At 47.3% G+C, this 21934-nt stretch overlaps 1 protein-coding gene across 2 annotated transcripts in view; it reads left to right on the plus strand.

The window, feature by feature from the left end:
• The window catches only part of hivep2a (HIVEP zinc finger 2a), a 59629-nt gene that overhangs the window by 21883 nt on the left and 15812 nt on the right, over positions 1-21934 (plus strand). For both annotated transcript variants that reach the window (XM_030110608.1, XM_030110609.1), the window contains exons 3-7: positions 16836-16903; positions 16988-18278; positions 18485-20343; positions 20455-20709; positions 21634-21796. In XM_030110608.1, coding sequence (XP_029966468.1) covers positions 17288-18278; positions 18485-20343; positions 20455-20709; positions 21634-21796 — 3268 coding nt within the window. In that variant the 5' untranslated portion in view covers positions 16836-16903; positions 16988-17287. The remainder of the gene's footprint in view (positions 1-16835; positions 16904-16987; positions 18279-18484; positions 20344-20454; positions 20710-21633; positions 21797-21934) is intronic.

Genomic DNA, 21934 nt, shown 5'->3' on the forward strand with positions numbered 1-21934 from the left:
TTTTCCGAGGAAGTCCTGATGTTGGCAGAACCGAAGCACCGAACCACACAGTGAGCAGTTTTCTTCACAAGGCAGTGCTTTCAAGGGAAAACTTAAAATTTAGCGTTTTTTTGTCTGTTTACACAACAACGCTGCTGGAACATTCTCAGACACTGACAACTTTTTGAAAACACTGCATACGAATGTCGTACAAACATCTTAGCTCCCTTTAGACGACGCTTTCACTTGAAATTTTAAACTTCCTGTATTCCTGCAGCGGTTTGAGACACTGACTTTTGGAAAGCGTCAGGCTGCGTCTCCGTGCAGACGGTGGGAGAAGGGAGACGGACAACAAGAACAGTGTTTTCCTCCAGAGTCTCATGACTCCCAGTCCAGATCCTCCTGGACTTTGAGTTGAACGTCACTGTGATAACAACCCACCTGGGTCGTCTTCTCCATTGTTCATGTTTTTCTCTGCGTCTCCTCTTCATGCGCAGCCTCATGTTATGGAAACATGATTTACATATTAATAATGCTGCAGTAGATAAGGGAGAAAAAGTGCATCGTGGAAACTCATTTCTGGTTATTTATTTCCAATACAAACAAATTGGCAGCCATTTTTTCCCCGATGGTATTGTTTATCTGGCGACAAGATTTTCTTTAGCAGGCTACAGCAATGAGAGCTAAATCCAATTCTTTACAAGCAAAGAAACGTCCCTCATGCTTCTTACTGCTGTGATTTAAAGAAACTAACAGAGACAAGCCAAGATCAAACTAAAGATGTCCCAAATCAGTAAATAAAATAAAACAGAACGCTGCTGAATAACAAGAATTAAAGTGACCAAAAAGGTCCATTTGTAATTAAAAAGCCAGACTAGTTCAAATTATGTAAAAGCGTATATTTTAAGAGCATTTTAAGTTCATTGATGTGTTTAAAATGTGAGTTTTGCACGTTGCTCTGAAATAAGCAGCTGCAACATGAAGGCGTTGAGTTGCTAGTGCAGAAAGTGGAGTAGAGATGCAAATCTGCAGCAGGAAATGGAACAGGACGAGCTTCTATGTGCAGGTGCGTGTGTGTGTGTGTGTGTGTGTGTGTGTGTGTGTGTGTGTGTGTGTGCTTCAGGAGGAAACTGTGATAACATTTAGGAAGAATTTCAAGCGATAATCAAGTGGGATTAGCTGTTTCTTCTTCGTCTAGCTTGCTCACCGAGCCATCTGCGCTACTGCTGAGGGTTCAGGCTTCTCAGTACTCTGAGATGTTAGTCATTCTGGTGAACACACACACGCATACACACTCACACGCAGAAATACACACACCTCCTACCTACCTGCTGCTCTACGGATGTGAAGGGACAGAGATTAGCTCGGTGCGTGGGTGGACAGTCAGCAGTGCTCGGTGTGTGTGTGTGTGTGTGTGTGTGTGTGTGTGTGTGTGTGTGTGTGTGTGAGACAGAAAGAGAGAGAGAGTAACGGGTGTTGGGGACAGTAGTCATTCAACCGCCGCCCCCATTGTGTCAGGAATAAACACACACAACAGACACACAGACACACACACAGACACACACACACACACACACAGACACACACACAGACACACACACAGCACATAGATTTTCTGCTTCTAAATAGAGAGCCTCGATGGGGAAGATGCTACAAACAGGCGCCATCATTAAAGCACTGGTGAACAGTTTTGGCAAAGCGTCTTCATAAATTTTTTCTGGACTCCGTCGGCCGATCCCGCGGATCGCCAGCCGTCATTCGGTCCTTCTGGAGTCGTATTATTCTGTAAACATCAAGTTACTGGCGACGCGGGGAAATTGGCAGGTTGCTTTCGACTGCAGCTCTCTTGGAAACCTCAACAAAACAAGTTCTGCTTCCATCGCTTCCCAGATTCCCTCCGACGTGGACATAAATCAAAACTTTAGGTTGAGGATTTGAACGATACCGAAGATCTATTCATCATTAATCCCTCCTTGATCTGAGTTAATCGCAGAGAGCGGAGTTAATCCCGACTAACGTCGGGTGAAAGGCTCCCTGGACAGGTTTCTAGTCAATGACGGTGCTTAGACGAGATTAGACACACCCACACAACACACTGCTCCATTCTCAAGTCTCTGCACGGCGGAGAAAAACAACAGTGTGGAGAAGATCCGTGTAGGCTCCTGCAGGACGGGCCAGCTGCACAGGAAGGAGTGCTCTGGCAGTAAAGCCACATTTACACAACGGTGTTTTCATGAAAACGTAAAACTTTGACAGCATTACAACTCCACGGCCGCAGTAAACAGGTGACAGTCAGTCTGTCAGCAATCCAACTTCGTCGTCTATCGTCTGTTGGTGATATTTATAGAGAATTGCTCTCTGCATGCGTGTGTGTGTGTGCGTGCTTTCATTCTAAAAACAAACAGCACCCACTAGTGGCCCCACATGAAAACTGGAGCATTTTCATTGCCTCTGCCGTTTGCCTGTAAACGGACATCATTTTCTAACATGAAACTTTCCCGAAAGAAAAATACAAAAACGACGTGCTTTCACTTGAAACGGGGGCGAAGCTCAAACCAGAAAGTTTTAATGCAACCAAAATTTTTCTCATCACGTGGGTTGGATATTCTAGACAGTGTGGGACCATTCAGGGCTCAGAGTTTGACCACGTCTGTTGTTAATGTTGTGGCACAAACTGTCACGAGCGTCCCGTCTCGCTGCCGTCTGAAACACCTGACTGCGTTCGGCAGGCGAGAAATGAGGTACGAATGAGGAAAAGTAGGTCGTCAGGACCGGCTGGCTCGGGGAGCTACGCCTCGCTGCTGAGAGCGAGAGAGGGGCGACGGCGTTCAGCTTCCTCTGGTGAAACGCCGACACCTCAGGTGTCGACGCCGTGGTTGCTCCGTGTTTTATCAGCCTTCATCGCGGGCGTCTCCCGCCGCCCCGCGGTCGTCCTGGACCCGTTACGCTGGGAGAGACTTTGTCAGCCATCCTGGCATAAATGAGAAGCCCTAATTGTATCCTCTCCGGTTTGTGAAGTCTCTAAGTGAGAGTTTTGGTAATTATCCGCCCCGCATGCCGTGAGCGGTGTTGTCGGTTCAGTGCGGCGGATCCTGATGCAACGCCGTGAAAAATGGCCTCCAGGACGACTCGGTTCCTGAGAGGAAAACCAAGTCAGCATTATAGGTGCAGCTAAAACCTGCCTGCAGGCCCTTTTTTAACGAGAGGAGGCTGGAGCCGGGAAGAAAGGAACTCCTGAAGAGAAGGAAGGTGAGCGAGCACGGCAGTGAGGAGGAGAAGAGGTGAGAAAACAACGACTGGGAAACAAGTTCGACAAAGGAAGCTTACATAAGTTTGTGCATCATCCGCAAACAAACATACACACACACACACACACACACACACACACACACACACACACACACACGCTCTTAACAGAACACCAGGAATAGTCTGGTCCTGAGAGCCGCTGTGGGCTGGAGGCTCCCACTCGCTTTCAGCCTCCTTCATTCAAACAGTCCACAAGCTGCACCGAACGCACCGCCGGCTTCCACAACCGCCGCCGAACCGGAGACCGGCGTGTGAACCGGAGCGCCCACAATGGCCGCCGCTGTGCGGAGGCCTCCGCCGCCTGCGTCACAAACGTCTGTGCGGCGGCGGAGCTAAGTTTATATCGTCCAGGAAAAGAGACGGGATTGTTGTGGTGCGGCTGTAGGTCAGCGGTGTGAAAATGAAGTGCCTGATAAAAGAGGTGTGTGTGTATGTGTGTGTGTGTGTGTGTGTGCGCGACACACTGCCCTGGTCTCTCAGGCTTCAGGATCTTCATTTAGTTTTCTTCGCCTTCATGTTGACTTTTATAACGATTCATCAAAAGACGGAGCGACAAACCAAACTGACTGCAGTCCGGCAGTAAATTACACCAAACAGAAAACCTCCTGAACGCACTCCGGGGATTGTTGTGGCGACATTTTACCGCCGAGAGCTTATAAAACGTATAAATGAGTCGAAGTGGCTGGAATTCCTGCGTCAGCTCGGATCTGCTCTCCGTCCAGACTGCCTTCAGACTCCAGTGGAGAGGAGACAGAAAGCTTTGCTCAAGGGCACTCGGGCCTGTTTGGGTGAAAGCACGCGTACACAAACACGCTCACGGAGCAATTACGGCGCAGTTTGTTTCAATTGAGACGAAGCAGGAGTCTGAACAGGCGCCAGCAGAGGTGTGTGTGTGTGTGTATGTGTGTGTGTGTGTGTGTCTGCAGACCTCATGCTCCGGAGCGACCTCAAGTACGACGCCCGCCGCCGCTCACAAGTTTAATTTGCAGACGGTCCCTGAACGCCACATGACTGCTGGCTGCGCGTACAGATCAACGTAATTTCGGAGCCAAAGAAACACTTTCGATAAAAAAAACGAGCTTGTAGCATATCGACGACCACACGCCGATGGGAAAGAGGCATCCGTTTGTGCGCTGATGACGTTTTTCTAAACAGTTATTGATGCCAAAAGTCCAAATCTTTAACAAAGTAAGCAACATGTCCTCCGGCCTCTCTTCAAGGAATTTATTTATTTACTTATTTATTTTTTTTGCGTATTCTGCAGATTGGTTGAGTTATTCAAAATGAACATGGAACACAGTTTTAATGATAATTTAACATTTGAAATGTTAATACTAACCACGGTTTATCATAATACTGGTCGTCGTTAAATCCTTATTTATATATTATTAAAAAGGCTCAAGTGACTTGCCTCCAAAAACCTAAAAATCTTAAAACCTCCCATTTTTAGTTTTTTTCCATCCATGTTCTTTACGAGTGGAGCGAGTTTTCGTCCGACTTGTTCGGGGACGGTTTAATGGCAGAGGTTTGGACGGAGGCGGCAGTGTCTCAGGGGAGCGAGGACAGCCCGGGGTTTCCACGGCGGCGTGCTGGAGACATGTGGCGGCGCTCCGCCGTTATATAAGTTCTCTGGGAAAAAGAAAAAAAAAAAAAAAAAACTTTTAAGGTTCTTATTGGTTGCGTTCGGATCACAGGAGAACCTTTAAACCCCAAACGCCATAAAAACCCTTCCAGGACTCGGAGCGTCGTAAAACAAGAAAAACCGGGAGCGTCCGTCCACACAACAAATCCCACTAACCCCTTCATCTGTCCATCGCGCTTCCTGCTGCATTTTGCAAACTGTTGTGGAAAATGTAATGAAGCTACACGCATGCACGCACTCACACACACACACACACACACACACACACACACACACACACACACACACACACACACACTGGATGGGGAGAGCTCAGTAATAGTTTCAAGCCTGGCCCAGCAGCCCTGTGGAAAATATGACTGCCTCCTCTTTTCCACTGGCAATTTACACCAACAGGACGCCTGTTTTTCCCTTCCTCACCTCTTCACCCTCCACCCCTCGCTCCCCTTTCTCCGTCTTTTTCTCCAACTCTTTTTTTTTTTTTTTTTTTTTTTTTTTTGTTGCTTTCTCTGTTAAATGGAAACATGTTGGTCAAACAGCCGCAGCTGCGGAGGAAAAGAAAACTGTAGGTACAGTGTATGGACTGTGTGTGTGTGTGTGTGTGTGTGTGTGTGTGTGTGTGTGTGTGTGTGTGTGTGTGTGTGTGTGTGTGCGCGACGCCGAACATGAAACATGGAATTCTTTCACTGCCTCAATCCCTGCTGTGTCACATTACGTTTCCCATGTTAACCACAATGTGTGTGTGTGTGTGTGTGTGTGTGTGTGTGTGTGTGTGTGTGTGCAAATCAAGACTGAAAAAAAGAGAAAAGAAACAGAAAATTACAGAGCCAACAGTAGTGGTCCCGTTTTAAAGGCCCGCTGAGTCGTTTCTCGGGGTCGTTTGACGGCGTCGCGCCGTTCGGTTTTCCAAACTGTCTCCAGTGTTCAAGAGATGAGAAGTCAGTGGAGAAGCCTGAACTGAGTGACGGGCAGACGGTTCAAACGCAAGAACAACAAGCTCGATTTATTAAACAAGTTTAGCTACAAGACAAAAACTCCAGTTTGAATCGCTGCCCTACAACTGGAACCCGGGTTCGAATCCCTCCTCATAGGAATTGCTTGACGTTGGATTCAACATCGTAGCTTCGCTCCACTCGGACTGACGTCCATGAAACCCAACACTTCCTTTACAGGTTTCACAATAAAAGCCTTCCAGGGAGGAGCATCCCTGACGCAGCTCCCCCAAGCCTTTTAATGTGAAGCAGATGGCGGGAATTAAGGCAAAACAGCAAACAAATGGGAGTAAATCAGAAAACACTTTGCGACGTCAGAGTCATTTTTTCATCTAACATCAAAGATGGCGCCTCCTTCCTGCGCCGCACCGTACGGTTTCCTGCCGAATGACTCAAAATAACCTGTTTTCTCTGCCGGGGGACATAAAGAAGACTCGGCAGCGGAGGCTCTTTTCCAGGACTAATATGGTATCAGTCTGCATGTCATGTTGGGCCTGGAACCACGTGCGCACACACACACGTTCACGTCAGTGTGTACGTTGGACGGCGCTGAAACGGAGCGGCGAGTGAGCTCAGCTCTCAGGACCGTCGGACCCCGGCGCGCGCACACACACACACACACACACACACACACACCGACATCACTCAGCAATCACCCATTCACACACATCGACTGGGATCAGACAGTCATTGCTCCTCAGTGGGTTTTTTTTTAATCTTCCATGCGATTTAGGAACTTTTGTTTGCTGCTGGTGTGTTTCCATCACTTGCTTTAGGATTTACTCCTCAAGCTGTTAGAAGAAAAACTAGAAAACAAACCAAGACCCTCCTCCTGTGTTTACCATCTTAAGACCCTGCGGGCTTCTGCTGTGTGTCTGAAGGTTGGAAATATTTCCCCGAACTGCCATATTTCCTCTTTTATCCGATTTTCCCATGACAGGTTTTTATGACCGTTTGAAATTTTGTTTTCGTCTGGTTAAAACGCTTCATTGGGTCGCTTTCTTTGCTTTTTACACAGTTTTTTTTAAGCATTCAAATCATTTGCTCGAGCAGAAGTGGTGATTCTGCCACAGTGTGAACAGGCGAGTCGGTCAAAACCAACGACGCACCAACACTGCGAGCAGCATCGACCTGAGAGCAGAAGCTCAAAAACACCGCACCTGTCTCAACGCAGCAAAGAAGAAAGCATTCCAACATCGGGGTTGTCCAACTGATGAAATAAAAACGGTTTCAAGCCATTGTTAATCTGAGCTATGCTAGCTAATTAGCATTAGCCTCTAAGCCATGCTGTCAGGGAGAGTTTGTGAAAACATGCAATTTTTTTGGACATTTCAATATATTTTGCACCAGAAGGTTTCAATAAAACTGGCTTTATGTTGAGACTGTTATCATTTTACAGTCGCTGTAGTTTGATTTTGTGTAAATATGGACATTTTCATCACATTATCAGACTCTGCGCCACATCAAAGAAAAACTCCAGAATTCAAATTTACAGGATGTTCTGGCTCCACCCCCCCCCCCCCCCCCCCCCCCCCCCCCCCCCCCGGCTGAATCCGTCCTCCTGGTTCCAGAGAGTTTGGGCCGTCCTCCCCGCTTTTTTTATGAGACTAATGAAAACACCTTGCACGCATTCCTTTGGCCTGATAGCACAGGAGTCTGCTGGCCGTGGAGGAGAGAGAGAGCGAAGCAGCGTTCCACCTCTGGAAACTGCAGCTCTGCTCTCACCTCAGTGAAACCCCACTCCAGCCGTCCCACGCATCACCTGCGGACGCCGGCTGGAGACGGCGGAGAAGAGGCCAGCAGTCTGAGAGTCTGCTCAGCGTGGCAGCGCTACACGGCGGCGGCGTTTGAAGGAGACTGGCTGCATGGTGACCGGCGTGAAGCCGGACCGCTCAGCCGTCACACACTTCTGAAGTGTTTCCGTTGTGTAACGGAGGCTTTTATAACAGAAACTCAGCAGCGGCAAAACTAACCTTGGCACACCAAAAACTTCCTCCCTCCCACACACACACACACACACACACACACTCACACACACATCCTGTCTCAGCAAACCTGCCTGTGCTGCCACCTCCCACACATTTACTCTATTCAGGGCACACTCTCCCTCTCACATACACACACACTCTCCCTCTCTCTCTCTCTCTCTCACACACACACACACACACACACACACACACACACACACACACACACACACACACACACACACACACACACACACACACACACACACACACACACACACACACACACACGCACACACACACGAACACACACACGAACACACACACACACACACATGTTCATATTCTGACAGAAATATCCAGGAGCATAATTAACTTCCTACCTGCTGTATGTCACTGTCCACAAGCCGTCTGCTCAACTGTGTGTGTGTGTGTGTGTGTGTGTGTGTGTGTGTGTATGTGTGTGTGTGTGTGTGTGCGTGCGCACAACCCTTCATAACACATGCATGTTCATGTATGTAAATATGCACATCCTTGTGTGTTAATGTAGTGTGTGTTATGGATATTATTGGTCTGTGTGTGTGTGTGTGTGTGTGTGTGTGTGGGGATTACTATTACTACTACTTATTACTACTACTACTACTACTATTACTACTATTAGCAGGATTACTATTGCAGCAACACATCATCAGTAAGGTAAAACTAACCTGTCTCATGACGGTCTAACAATTTCCGGTCCTTGTGGAGACATTTGGTCCCCACAAGGATGGAAAAACGTGTGTACACACACACACACGCACGCACACACAAACACACACACACACACGACGGACAGCGTGAGCTCTCACAGACAAAACGACAGTTCTGCAAGTTGATACTTTCGCTCCATGAAAGAATCGATTCCTATTCCTGCGCTTGCGGCGGAGCACCGACAGCCTTCCTGGATATTTCCAGCGAGCCTCAGACTGGAACTCTCTAACTGGCCCTTGTCTCGGCGCTTTATTGGCCAATTTGTGTTTTCGTATGTTCATAAGTGCCAATTCAAGAAAGAAAGTGGCAGAGCTTTCTTTTTTTTTTCTTTGGTGCCACTGAATGAAGAGACGCTGAAACCTTTGTGCTACTTGACTGCAGCTGCTTCTGTCTCCGCTCTTCTGAAACACAACTGGATAGAGTCACACTGGCAAACAGCTGGTTTTCTGCAATTTTCTAAATATGTTACCATTTCATCGAACTCCTGTTTGTTTTCCTGATTCCACCCAGTGGAGGAAATGGAGTCCAGATCCGTGGGGTGAAACATAAATGAACTAAAACACATAAAGAACGGTGACGGTGCCACATCGAAGCGCAGCGCTGGATTCAGACGCTCGCCAGGTCACCATCTGCAACTGAAACCAAGTTTGGGGACCAAAAACACGTTGGTTAGACGTCCAGATATTTGGCTTTGGGCGGAAATCCCAGGTTTAGGGGTCAATCATGTGCACGCTGCCTCCATCGGTGTGTGGCTTTGGTGCGAAGCGTCAACTTCTCCACTGGTTTCAGTGTGTCTGTCATGTTGATGGAGGAAGAACGTGCAAACTCAAGGCGGGAAGCTCCCAGCCGTCCCTCTGGAAGCGAGACGAGAGCAGAAACCACCCCTCGGTTTCCTGTGGGCTTTCTGTTTTCAACCTGATTGTTCAGATTATGGCAAAATCCAAAGAGTGAGAGCTTCTTACTGTGCCAGTGTGCCACTCAACCTTCTGGAAAGCAATAAAAAAATAGATTTTGTTTAAAAAAAAAAAAAAAAAAGGCAGAAAGGCTGATTTCTTCCTGCAGAACTGAAAGCAGGACGGGTTTGGACTGGAAAAGCTCTCCGACCACCTACACAGATCACCCCGAGGTGACGGCAGCCGGCTCGGGCTCTTTCTTTAGAGGCTGTCAGGAAAACGCTCTTCAGGAAATGTGGGACGTGAAGAGCAGAAAATCGAAGGCGGGTTTTATTTTTTTTGGTTTTTATTGTAGGTGAGCGGGAGCGAGAGAAGGCGGCGAAACGCAGCGAGATCCTCTCCAAACGCTGCAACCAGCGGCTGAACCTGCCTCCTTCCTGCACCGGCTTCACGCTGGGAGCTTCCTGGTTTCCACCGCAGCCTCCCGCCGCACCGGCTTAAGCCCGGGCAGCCTTGCTCAAGGGCACGGTGGGAAAGTGGGGGAGGCGGCGGGTTCCGATTTCCTCCTAATTCACACAGGACTTTTTAATTTGCGGCGAGACGCGGCGTGAAACTCATACCTGTGTGAGTAAGAAAGCAGGGATTGTTATATAACCGCTGAGCGGGTGTGTTTTTATTTATTTAAAAAAAAAAAGCGCCCTCTGGCAGCGGGATGAAATTGGCTTTAAATTTTACAGAGCAGGTCTTAAAATGTTTTAAATTTAACTCGGCTCTCGGCCTGCCTGTGGTTCACACGTACGCCGGGTTTGTTTTCACCCAGAAATTAAACGAGATGCTTTTTTGTTGTTGGTTTTTTTTTTTTTTTTTTTGGTCCCTTTCTTCGACTTCAGCTCAGATTATAATAATCCTGTGGAACCACAACACCTCTTTACGGTGCGACGGCTTCATTATGTTTTCTTTTTCCAGTCAGACAGCAGCAAACTTTGTTTGGTCTGTTCTCCAATTTGGGATTTTATTTAAACAAGACGTACGTAAACTTTGTAATTACTACGTCAGACGGCGTTTTTTTTTTTTTTTTTTTTTTTTTAGTTTCTTTCCTCGTAATTGGTAAATATCCATGTGAATTTGACAAAGGAGAATTAAAACAGGCATAGTATAACATGATGCTTTGCTGACTCAGCTATAAATATAAAACGTTTCTCTGTTTTTTTGGCCTTTTAACAGCAGTTTTGAACCTTTTAAAATACAAAGTTAGGAATCTTTAGATCTCTGTGTTGACTTTTTCTCCCTTCCCTCGAGTGTTCTGAACCAAAGACAATGCAACTTTGTGAAAACGCTGCTCTTTCCTCCAGAGTTTCAAGACTCCCAGTCCAGATTCTTCTGGACTTGGTGGTTTTAGTTGACGGTCACCGCCACGCTCTCTGGCAGTGAGATGGGCCCTTCAGAGCCACATCATGCTTTCCTCTGAACTTTGACCTTCACTCAGGGCGTTCTGAACGCCGTTTTCCCAGCCAAGGCTCTAATTCTCACCAGATCCATCACCTGCTCTGTGTTCCAGCTGCTCCCGAGCCCCTCCAGGTAAAGCAGAGGTGGGATTTTAATGGAGGTGTGTGTGGTTTCGGTCCAGTTGGGGCCAAACCGAGCGGAGCCAGAGAGCTAACCGGAGCGCCAGCTGCCCTCAGCCGCCTCTCCTCCTCCTCCTCTTCCTCCTCCTCCTCCTCCTCTTCTGGGTGCATTAAGTGGTTAATCACTGAATGGAAACCATTAGTAACGTGTTTGAATAATTTACCGAGCGTCTGACCACCCAAAGTACCAGAACACTTCGCCTACCGCTCAGAAACATGAGCCCGGGTCTTTGTGTGTGTGACTGCAGGTGTGTGTCCAATCCCTGCATGCGTGATGCTCTGCCACATGCCTGAATCCTTCCCCAGCTCCAGCCTTCCTTTGACATCGGTCTGCCCCTTTTTCACTCCTGCTGAACCTCAACATGTACCAGAGTTTTCGGTTTTCTCCTGAAACACTGTCGTATAAACGGGGTCTCAGTAAGTCACGGCTCCACCGGCTGGTTCCTGATCGTGGCCGTGACCAAAACAGAACTTGATTTAATCAGCAGACATTACATTGCATCAACATTTCCTGTAAGGCCAAACAGCCGACAGACTGAAAACTCTGCTTATCTGGGGATTTCTCTCCACCGCGACGATGAGCAGTTTTCTGAGGAAGGTGATTAAGATCCCCTCTTGTGAAACCGCCTGCACTTGAGGGCAGCAGCCGCTGATACTTTTGACGTTTTACAGTGTAGCGCGGAACACGGGAGTGCGTATTGCCGCGGCGTGCTGCACTGTCCGTGTATCCGAGCAGAACACGATCTCGTTTGTCCGTGCCACAGAGATCCGTCTGTGTCCAAAAAGTGTCAAAACAACACCGAGTGAGTCACGCTGTTGCACCGGGCCACACGTTCCCTCGTCACAATGGACACGCTGTGTTTTCTCCGACGGCCAAGTTGTTCCAGCCTCCATGTTTCACAGAGTATCGATCGGTTATCTCCGCTCCGACACACTTCCACTGCTCCGCGGGCAGGAGAGCGGACCGCTCTTCTGTGTGATTACGCTTTTCTTAAACATACTCCAGTGATTTATTGGGAGGATTTTTGTTAACAGGGTTTCGGAACTCTTCAGTTAGAAGCTCCAGACTTTTTGAACTCGGGTCTCGACAGTGTTTAATGTTCTCCTCCCTTCACCAACTTTCATCTTTACTTGTTCCTTCACAGCCTGTATGGGAGACCATCGAACACACAAACCGACACACAGCTCTTGCTCCGCTCGCAGCTCCGCCGTTACTAATGTAATATACTACTGAAGAACAGTGGCACACACACACACACACAAACACACACTTTCTCTCTGGTTCTGACTCACAGGAATTCCAACCATTCCAGTTGGCATGCGGCACCCTGGTGGGCCAATTTAAGAATAACTAGCCTCTACACACACACACACACACACACACACACACACACACACACGATGTACAAGCACACATACAGGCTACTGCATGCAGACCAACAGTTCACACACACACACACACACACACACCCCTCTGGTCTGGTCTTGCTCTCTCATTGAAAGTAAATGAGAGGCTTATCTGCTGCATATCTGAACAAGACACTGTAGGAGAGGGATTATTAGGAGTGTGTGTCTGTCTGTGTGTGTTATAAACACACACACACACACTCTGATAGTGATAGAGGGAGTGAAGGGGATTTGCACAAATGTTGATCTATTATCTTGTCATTTTGGCAACATTATTCCCGCCTGTCATTCCAGTGGAGCCCGGTAAAATGGACCGAAACAGAAAGAGGGAGCGGGAGAGCGCTTCGGCCCTCCGGACTGAACAGCCTCCCACACACTTCACGGAGTCTCTCACACAGACACGCACACACACGCACACAGACACACACACACACACACACACAGGCCTTTGTTTCGTCAGCCTGGACTACACGGTCGTTGCCCACACAGTATTCATCCCTCCTGGGTTTGGCCGAGTGTGTGTGTGTGAGTGTGTGCGTGTGAGTGTACTTGTACATACCTGCTGGCAGCTCACTTCTCTTCTTCCCCCTTTCAGCCTCCTTCCTGTCAGTGGAATAAGGTCCCGTGAACATCTGTCTTGGTAAATTTTGGGACGCTGCAGACGATTGAGATAATGGAATGATATAAATTTGAATTTTGTAGAAGTCTGAAGGGACGGTTGTGTTGAAAATACAGAAAGGCTGCGTGCTGTCTCAAGAAGATTTCATTCATAAAAGTGCAATATTTTAGAGCTTTTATTAGTTATTGTTTGAGAAATGTGACTTGTGTGTTGTAGGATTGGATCTTTAACTAAACTGCAGCCTCTGAACATCCGATCGATGTTCTTCTTGGAAGGTTAAGAGCTCTGGTGTTCGATCACCTCTGATTTCTGCCTCCAGATGATCAAACAGGCGGCAATTACACAACAAATCTGCCAGTTACTATTAGAGCATTGTGCTTGACGTTGACCATGTGGGCGGAGCTTGAAATAGAACCACTACGCCTCCACATCACGCCAGTTTGAGGTGGTTCGGGAGTCCGATCGGGATCGGGACAACCAAGTGAGGCATGATCCTTAAAACAAGGGTGTCAAACACATTTTGGGTCTCAGTGTTGTGTTGCGTCCAAATCAGTGAGGAAATCAAAGATTTCTCAGAATCTTTTTGCACCAGTTTGGCCGGATTGGCGCCTCGTTTCAGATCCCTGCCACAGATCAAACCAGAAACTGCCGGAGCGATTACGAAGTTTGGCACCCGGTGAACCTTCATCTGCGGGATTTGTCACGGTTTGACCACCTGCAGAGCGGCGTCCATCAGTCCAACAATAAACACGCTGATAGGTGCGAAGGACCTTCCCTCTCCCGCTAAAAATAGCACAATACCAAGAGGTTTGGCTACAACTCAACACTTATTAATTTTCCCAGAGCCACAGGGTCTGCCTCTAATGACGGCATTCATCATGGACAGCAGTGCAAATGACTTGATGGACCAATTCAACCTTTTCCACGCGGAACGGTTCAGTTTTTTGGAGAAAGCAACCGACTGTCGATCCACTCGTCCATTCCACATCCAGACTTCTTGTGAATGTGCTTGATGGGACTCTGTTTATAGCCGTCTGCCTGCGATTGTATAACCGAAGGCAGGCTTTGGAGCAAGGAGGACCATTCAATATGCCCACACACACACACACACACACACACAAAAAACCTTGGTCTCTTATGCAGCGGGTATAAAACACGGCGAGATCTATTTCCACGTCTATGAAAGCCGAGCTGATCTTTGCTCCCTTATGTTGAGTAACGCCGGATATTTAAAGCATCCTGATAAATCACTTTGTGTTTTGAGTGTGTACGCCGCGCTATTTTTACCGTTGAGTGTAGCTTCTGAATGCGTCTTGTTGTGACCTACCTACAACTTGGGCGTCTCGTCATGCCCTTTTGCCGGCCCACACACAACTGGCACATACACTCCCCCACACACACTCGCATATATACAAGCAACGCCGGTAGCTATGTCTCTCCTACGCGCAGGAACTGGGGCAGGTTGTGTCGGTGAACGTATGAATAAGGCTTTATGTAAGCCATTCACTACAGGCTCCCACTCATTCCGCAGACTGGGACCATTCAAAAACTTTCATTACAAAACCTCTCACCTTACATAAGGTTCAAAAGAAGTTTAACCAGGAATTATTTGGGTCAGAGCGTTGCGTTCGGGCGGTCAGGGGGTGAAGCTGAGACGACGCTTTCGTGTAAAGACACCACGAGGTGCAGGAGGCCGCACATATAATGTCTACAAGTGCTCGGATAATACCCAAAGGTCATAAACCGACTGTAGTAGAGTTGTTGTTTCCATGGAAACCATGTTGTATTCCAATGCTTAATTAATTTTTTGCCAATTTCTATTGAAAATTACCATCATCTCCAACATAAAGCCAATTTAAATGAAACCTTCTGGTACAACGTACAATGAAATCTCAAAATAACTCCTATTGCTGTTGCACTATGGGTGTTTATACAAACTCACCCTGACATTATGGCTGTGAGGCTAATGCTAGCTAGCTATCTTTCACGGCAGCATTGCTGATATCTCAACTTGAGTCTCACTGTTGTGTTGTTTGTTCCAGATTAGAGACTCTCGCAGGCCGGTTTTTGACCACGAGCCTTATGTTTGACACCCCTGTTTGAACCTCGTCTCACCCAGGATACTTTTGTTAACTCTGAATTGCCATTTATTGACCTCGTCCTCTTGCTCTTACCAGGTACTCTCAGTATATTTCTGCTTTGGAAAACAGCTCATCCGGTTTTGGCTGCAGACATCAACAGCAGCCTCGGTTCTTAGACAGTGGAGTGTTTCTGGGTAATTTAATAACACCACACAGACTATTGAATTGCTGTTGCACTTGAAAGGTCTTATTCACAAAATAAAAAGTTGCTTTTCCTCCGAAGACTGGAGCTTGACACGCCACTTCCTAATCAGCCTCATCCTGACTGCCATGCTGGCCATACTGAATTAAATATCTATTGTTGCCTCACAGTGGAGTCACTTCAAACCACATTCTTGAACCGTTAACACCATGGAAAAGACAAATACATGGCCCCAAGTCTGAGATAATGTTTCTGGCATGTGTTTGTGTGAGTGTTGTGTGTGTGTGTGTGTGTGTGTGTGTGTGTGTGTGTGAGCGTGTGTCACAGAGTTAGGATGGGAAGGGTTTCACTTTTGAAAAACACAAGGTAACCCAAATTTAACGTCTCTGCTGCTAAGAATAAAGCATGTTTTCCTGACGTGCTATTTATAGATTTCACATTGGGCCCCTAGACGCACACGTCACTGAGCCCTGCTTACCAGCACTGAGGCCACTGTGTGTGTGTGTGCGTGTGTTGCAATCACAGTGCAGTGGAGGTTGTTTAAACCCCCAAAATGAGGAAGTGCGGCACGAAACTGCAACCTAAGCAAGGCATGTTTTTTGTGGGCTCTGCAGCTCTCTGCTCTTTTTCTTTTTTCTTTTTTAAGCAGTCAGGTGTTGATGCGGTTAAGGAGCGTTAAACAACGGAAACACACATGTATACAATCTGTCTTCTGCAATTTTTGCAGCGCCTGCTAGCCTTGCATCTACCTCTGTGTGTGTGTGTGCATGAGCGTGTGTGTGTGTGTGTGTGTGTGTGTGTGCGCGCGCCTCACTTTCAAGCGAGAACATACAGGGTAGCGTCGAACCATGATACCCCGAGAGGAAAGAAAGGTGCCGGAGCTGATGGTGCTCTTCGGCTCGGCCTTTTTGGACGCCTACACACATTATGACACTCCGACGTCACTTCCACGGCGCTATTTATAAGCCTTTGTGTCTTTTTAGGAACAGCGTGGGTTGGCTTTTCATCGGTGACTCACTCAGTAGAGAGGAGGGAGGAAAGGAGGGAAAGAGGGAGGAAAAAAAAACAGCGATGGAGGAGGCAAAAAAAAAAAACAGCACACACGAGTTCCAGCCTGAAGAAACTAACTGAGCAATCAATGACATTTACATCTTACATCAGGCATGTACTTAACAACCCGGCGAGCGTTCTCTGTACAACAAAGTACATGGTATGAATCTAGATATAGCTCGTAACAGAAAACAGCAATAGACCTATCTCCAAGAGGAAGATTTCGTGTTTCAGCTTGAGTGATAACAATGAATTAGATAATTGTATTTTGGGTGAGAAAAGTAATGAAGTTTTTCGCCTCTTCTTTGTTTTTGTGCAGGTCGTTCTCCGTGAGATAACCGAATGACTTCAGACAGCCGCATATAGAAGATCTTCTCATCAAAGAAAGTTGGTATTGATTGCTTGTCTTTGCACCATTTTGTAAACCATGGTTTACTTCCATTGTTTCATACTTGTCTGTCTGTTTTCCAGATTACTCAAGGATTCATCTGCCTCAAAGATCTGAGTTTCATCAAAATAATGGCAAAAGAGAGACGTCTCTGATGTTGTCCACTAAAGTTTCCCTTCTGCATTTCTCTCTTGGTTCTACAATCAGTTTATTTCAGCAATGGATGGGTACCTCCCTCGCCTGTGACCGTGTCGGCAACTTGTTCAGCTATCATGCTTGGTAGCTTTTGGACCTTGTAACCCTCCAGACATCAACCCATCCATCTCCCCTTACCGAACCCCTCTCTCCCCATCTCACCTAAACCCCAGCAGAGCTTCATAAAAATGGAGGCTCGTGAACCAGCAGCCGAAAAGCAGAAATGCATAAATAAGGAACTAGTTAAAGACAAGGCACGTCTGCACCGAAAGTGGGAGTCAGAACCCTCTGCAAATACCAAACGAAGCACTTTTGCTGACCCGGAGGCGAAGCACCGTGAGAGTTTGCCATGTGGTGCTACTGGAGGATCAGCACCTCAGCAAAAGTACACAATCACAGGGAATTCTGGAAAGCTGCTATCTGGACCCTCTGAGGTTGGGGTCAGAGGAGGCCCACCATCTCAAGACCCCCAAGGGCCCTTTGCTCAGGGGTTTCCACGGGGGTTTTCCTACCAGCCGGGTCAGTTGTACCCTCAACATCCCCAACCTGAGCGCTTCCACTCAGGAGCTAAACCCCAGCCAGGCCTCGAGCCTCACGCCTGGCCTTTTGCGGGCCAGCTGCCTTCAGATGATCTTTACACTGTAGGACACCCAGGCCACACTCACCCACATGGGGGCGGTGCAGGGAGGTTTCCCAGACAGAAATCTCCCAGCTTACCCAGCTCCTTTGGACAGTATTCTCAATCAGGCCCTGAGCCTGCAGAGGAGGGCTATGGCAAAAAAGAACAAAAGCCAAAAAAGCCTGGTAAGTACATCTGCCCCTACTGTGGCCGAGCTTGTGCCAAGCCCAGCGTCTTGAAGAAGCACATCCGTTCACATACTGGAGAAAGGCCATACCCTTGTGTCCCCTGTGGCTTTTCTTTTAAAACCAAGAGCAACCTTTACAAGCATCGCAAATCTCATGCCCATGCTATCAAAGCTGGACTCGTACCATTTTCAGAGTTAGCCATGGCCCGCGGTGGGGACATGGACCAGGCGTCCCCAGTGGGCGAGACCGAGGTCCACTCAGATGGAGAGCAGAGTACGGACACAGATGAAGAAGGCGTAGAGGGCTCCACAATGCTGACGGACAAAGATAGTCCCATCCCGCAGATCTCATTTGACTCGGACAAGAATACAGGTCATTTTGAATTCTACAAGACCCATTTCTAAAAGAAAATGTCACCACATTAAACGTTTAATGTATACCTTGTAAATTTTCATGAATGCATGCAAATGAGTGCTCGATTTGCACATTTTTATTCTATATCATCTGTACTGTGTGTGCTCATGCGTTTTTATATTAGAACATATATTACGAGTAACTTTGTGCTTTTCCTTGTGCAGGTGGTGCAGAACCAGCATATGCAGACTCAGCTGAAGAGTTGCTCATGGGATCTATGAAAGTGCCTATCCTTATCGTTCCCAAGACTGGGAGAGTACCGTCCACGGGTATGGAGTGCCCGCCCTTTCATGACATGAAGGCATCCCACATGTTGGCATCGCATTCTGTTTGGAAAGCACATTCACTTGATGACTCTCCCACCATTAAACAGCACTTGAGGCCGAATGAGAAGAAAGAGCAGGACTCTGACTTTGCCATGTCTCAGTCCCTTAACCTCCTTAGTCCTCATGACAAAGAAAGCACAGACTCTGGTTACTTTTCACGCTCCGAAAGTGCAGAGCAGCAGATAAGCCCTCCCAATACTAATGCTAAGACATATGAAGAGATTATGTTTGGTCGGAATTGGTACAACCGACCCAGCTCCAGACCCAGGCAGTCTATCACAGTGAGTATGGCAGGGGTTGATCCCAGTAGCCTGGCTAGCTTAAAGCAATCAGGTGCTATTATAGAAATGAGGAAGATCACTGAGGATCCTATCTCCTTCAGAGGAGATGTACGAATCCCCGGCGATCCAAAGCAGTATCCAACTGGACCTTGTCAAAGCAATACAGGACTTCTGGAGCCTCCATCTGATTCTGGACATTTGATTCGGAGTAACTCCATGCCAACTTCTTCCCCTCCTAACCTCAGTGTTCCCCAAGGGAATCGCAGCCAATCCTTTGATAACATGGTGGCACCAGACGATGTGTTTTTCCCACCAGGTCACCCTCGACTCACAAGACAGAGTGCATTTGAACATTCAGCCAATGAATCCCACGTAGGAGAGCCCGAGGGCTATGGACACATGTCCAAGAATTTTGCTTCGTCGCTGGGTACGAAATTTGCAGAGCGCAGCCCAGGAGTCCCAGAGCACATTGCCCACAGCCCCTATGGTACTGGCTGTGGGCAAGAAACGGCCACGAGAAAAAGGAGAAAAGTGCCGAGTGTCGGGGAAGACGAGGACAGCCCTGGTCACGGTGACAGTAGCTGCAGTGGTTCAGTGGACTACGAATTCAAGCAAAATAGTCTTGATGGGTCCAGAGCCACTCCGACAGGCAAGGGCTCTCTTCACAGCACTCACAGCCTATCTGACAGCTTTGATACTTGTGCCAGCATGTGCTCAGAGGACATTGCATTGTTTACTGACTCTGAGGGCAGGAAGGCAGCAGGGAATGTCATATCAGTCATCCAGCACACAAACTCCCTCAGCCGTCCTAATTCCTTTGACAAGTCTGAGTCCTTTGAGCAGCCAGGATATCATCCATCGGATAAAGCTCCATCCAGTCAGTATTCTGAGCAGTCTGACAATGAGATCTTTGAAGATGCCCTGAGTCCAGAGTCCACTCTTCTGAGGACGGAGAGCATGGAACAGCACCAACAAAGCGACAGCGATCTGGCCTCCCTTTCTTCTTCATCAGCTGCAGCTTCTCCTGGCCAGCCATACCACATCCCGCACAAATTAGTCCGACAGCCCAACATCCAAGTTCCTGAGATCAGGGTTACAGAGGAGCCAGACAAGCCTGATAAGGATACCGAAACTCCGATGACCAAGGAACCGGAGAAGCAGCAGCATGTGGAGGAGTTCCAGCTTCCCCAGAGGAGTGACACCCTCTCCCAGATGCCATCGGAGAAGCTCCCACCCAAGAAGAAGAGGCTGCGGTTGGCAGATATGGAGCACTCATCTGGGGAATCGAGCTTTGAGTCAACCTGCACCAGCCTGTCTCGCAGCCCTAGTCAGGAGAGTAACCTCTCCCACTCCTCTTCCCTCTCCATGTCCTTCGACCGAGACGAAGGCCTCAAGTCTGTCTCTCCAACCAAACAGGTAATTTTGCCACAACTCAAATTTATTACCTGCCAGTTTAATAAGACTTCTTGTTTGTTTTAAGCAACACATCTAAAGAATCTGATATAATTTCTCATGTTTGTGTACCAGGATGACTCATCTGCTTCTGGAGGAGCAGCAAAGCAATCAGAGTTCCTCACAGTGCCTGGCAGTGGTTATTCCAGCCACCATCACCAGAGGGAGATGAGGAGGTCTTCGTCGGAACAGGCGCCGTGCACACTGCCTACAGAGTTGCCTGAAATGCGCAGCAAGTCCTTTGACTACGGGAGTTTGTCGTCCTCCAGGCAGGGGGAGCTCTACCCCAGTGCCTCTGTCATGAAGAGGCGTGGATTCTTAGTCCGACAGGTATCATGAAATACAATGTGGTTTTGTAACAGTGTCTCTGGGTAGTTTTACAGTTGACAGTCACCGTAACAACAATCCAATGTGGTCAATATGAATGTCTGTTCTCCCATTATTAATGTTCATAGCGTATTGTTGTTTGTGTGCGCGTGTGTGTGTTTTCATAACAAAAACAACCAACACCACCAATTCATGGCCCGACATGCCAACTACATTGTTTCCAGCATTTCTCCCAAGACCATGTAAACCAGATGTTGTTTTTTTTTCAAAATATTACTGTGTAAATACCAAACTTTTCTAAAAGAAAACTAAATATTGTTTTAATTTCAAACATTGTCGTGTAAATGAGCCTTTAGAGGTCTCGCCTTGTGGAATGAATACATAGATCTAACAGGGTTGGTTTGGCAGCAAATTGAGGATTTACAGAATATTAGACAGGATGTCATAATGTCATGGCTAATTTGCATACATTTGAATCAGGTATTTTGTGGGAGGGAATCGCAAAACACGCAGAGGAGTGGGTGTATAAGAAGGCTTTGTTTCCTTCCTTTGTAGACACATCTTTACTTTTCTAAGATCTAACATCAATATGGTCACATCCTTAAAATGAAATGTTGAAATCATCCATGGATTACAACGATCTTCCTCTATTTGAGCCTATAATTTTCACTTTCACAGTTCTTCATAAAATATACATCCAAAGCAGACACTAAAAGTGTACCTATCTTTTAAAAGACATTTTTGCTTATTTTAGGAGTGATTTTTTTTATTTTATTTTTTTTTTTAAGTTCCCAGACTTTTCAACAGGAATCTTCTTCATGGGGAAATCATTTTTTCCAATTTTGGCAACGTTCACCTCGTATATTTATAGCATCATGCATTTACTATGACTTACATCTTCTTCTACGTTTTTACCATGTTTGACAGGCTTCACTGAGTGTTTATCCAGAGGCTGTCACCCAGGAGCCGGGGGTCACTGAAATGCCAATCAAGCAGGAGAGTCTGGAGCATGGTGCCTGGCCTGGCCCAGCAGGATCCCCTCACAGCAGCAGCGATGTGGCTGGCAGGACCAAGCGAGTCGGCTCTGTTGGTAAGCCCAGCAAAAAGAAGACACTTACCTTGGGTGAAAGGATGAAACACAATTATTAAGCTCTTTTGTTTTTCATTTTTGACACAGTCCTGAAGCGCAAACGGATGTTTTCGGTAACACAGAGCAAGGCGCGGTATT

The sequence above is a fragment of the Salarias fasciatus genome, chromosome 15, assembly GCF_902148845.1.
Source record: "Salarias fasciatus chromosome 15, fSalaFa1.1, whole genome shotgun sequence".
NCBI classification, from domain to species: domain Eukaryota; kingdom Metazoa; phylum Chordata; class Actinopteri; order Blenniiformes; family Blenniidae; genus Salarias; species Salarias fasciatus.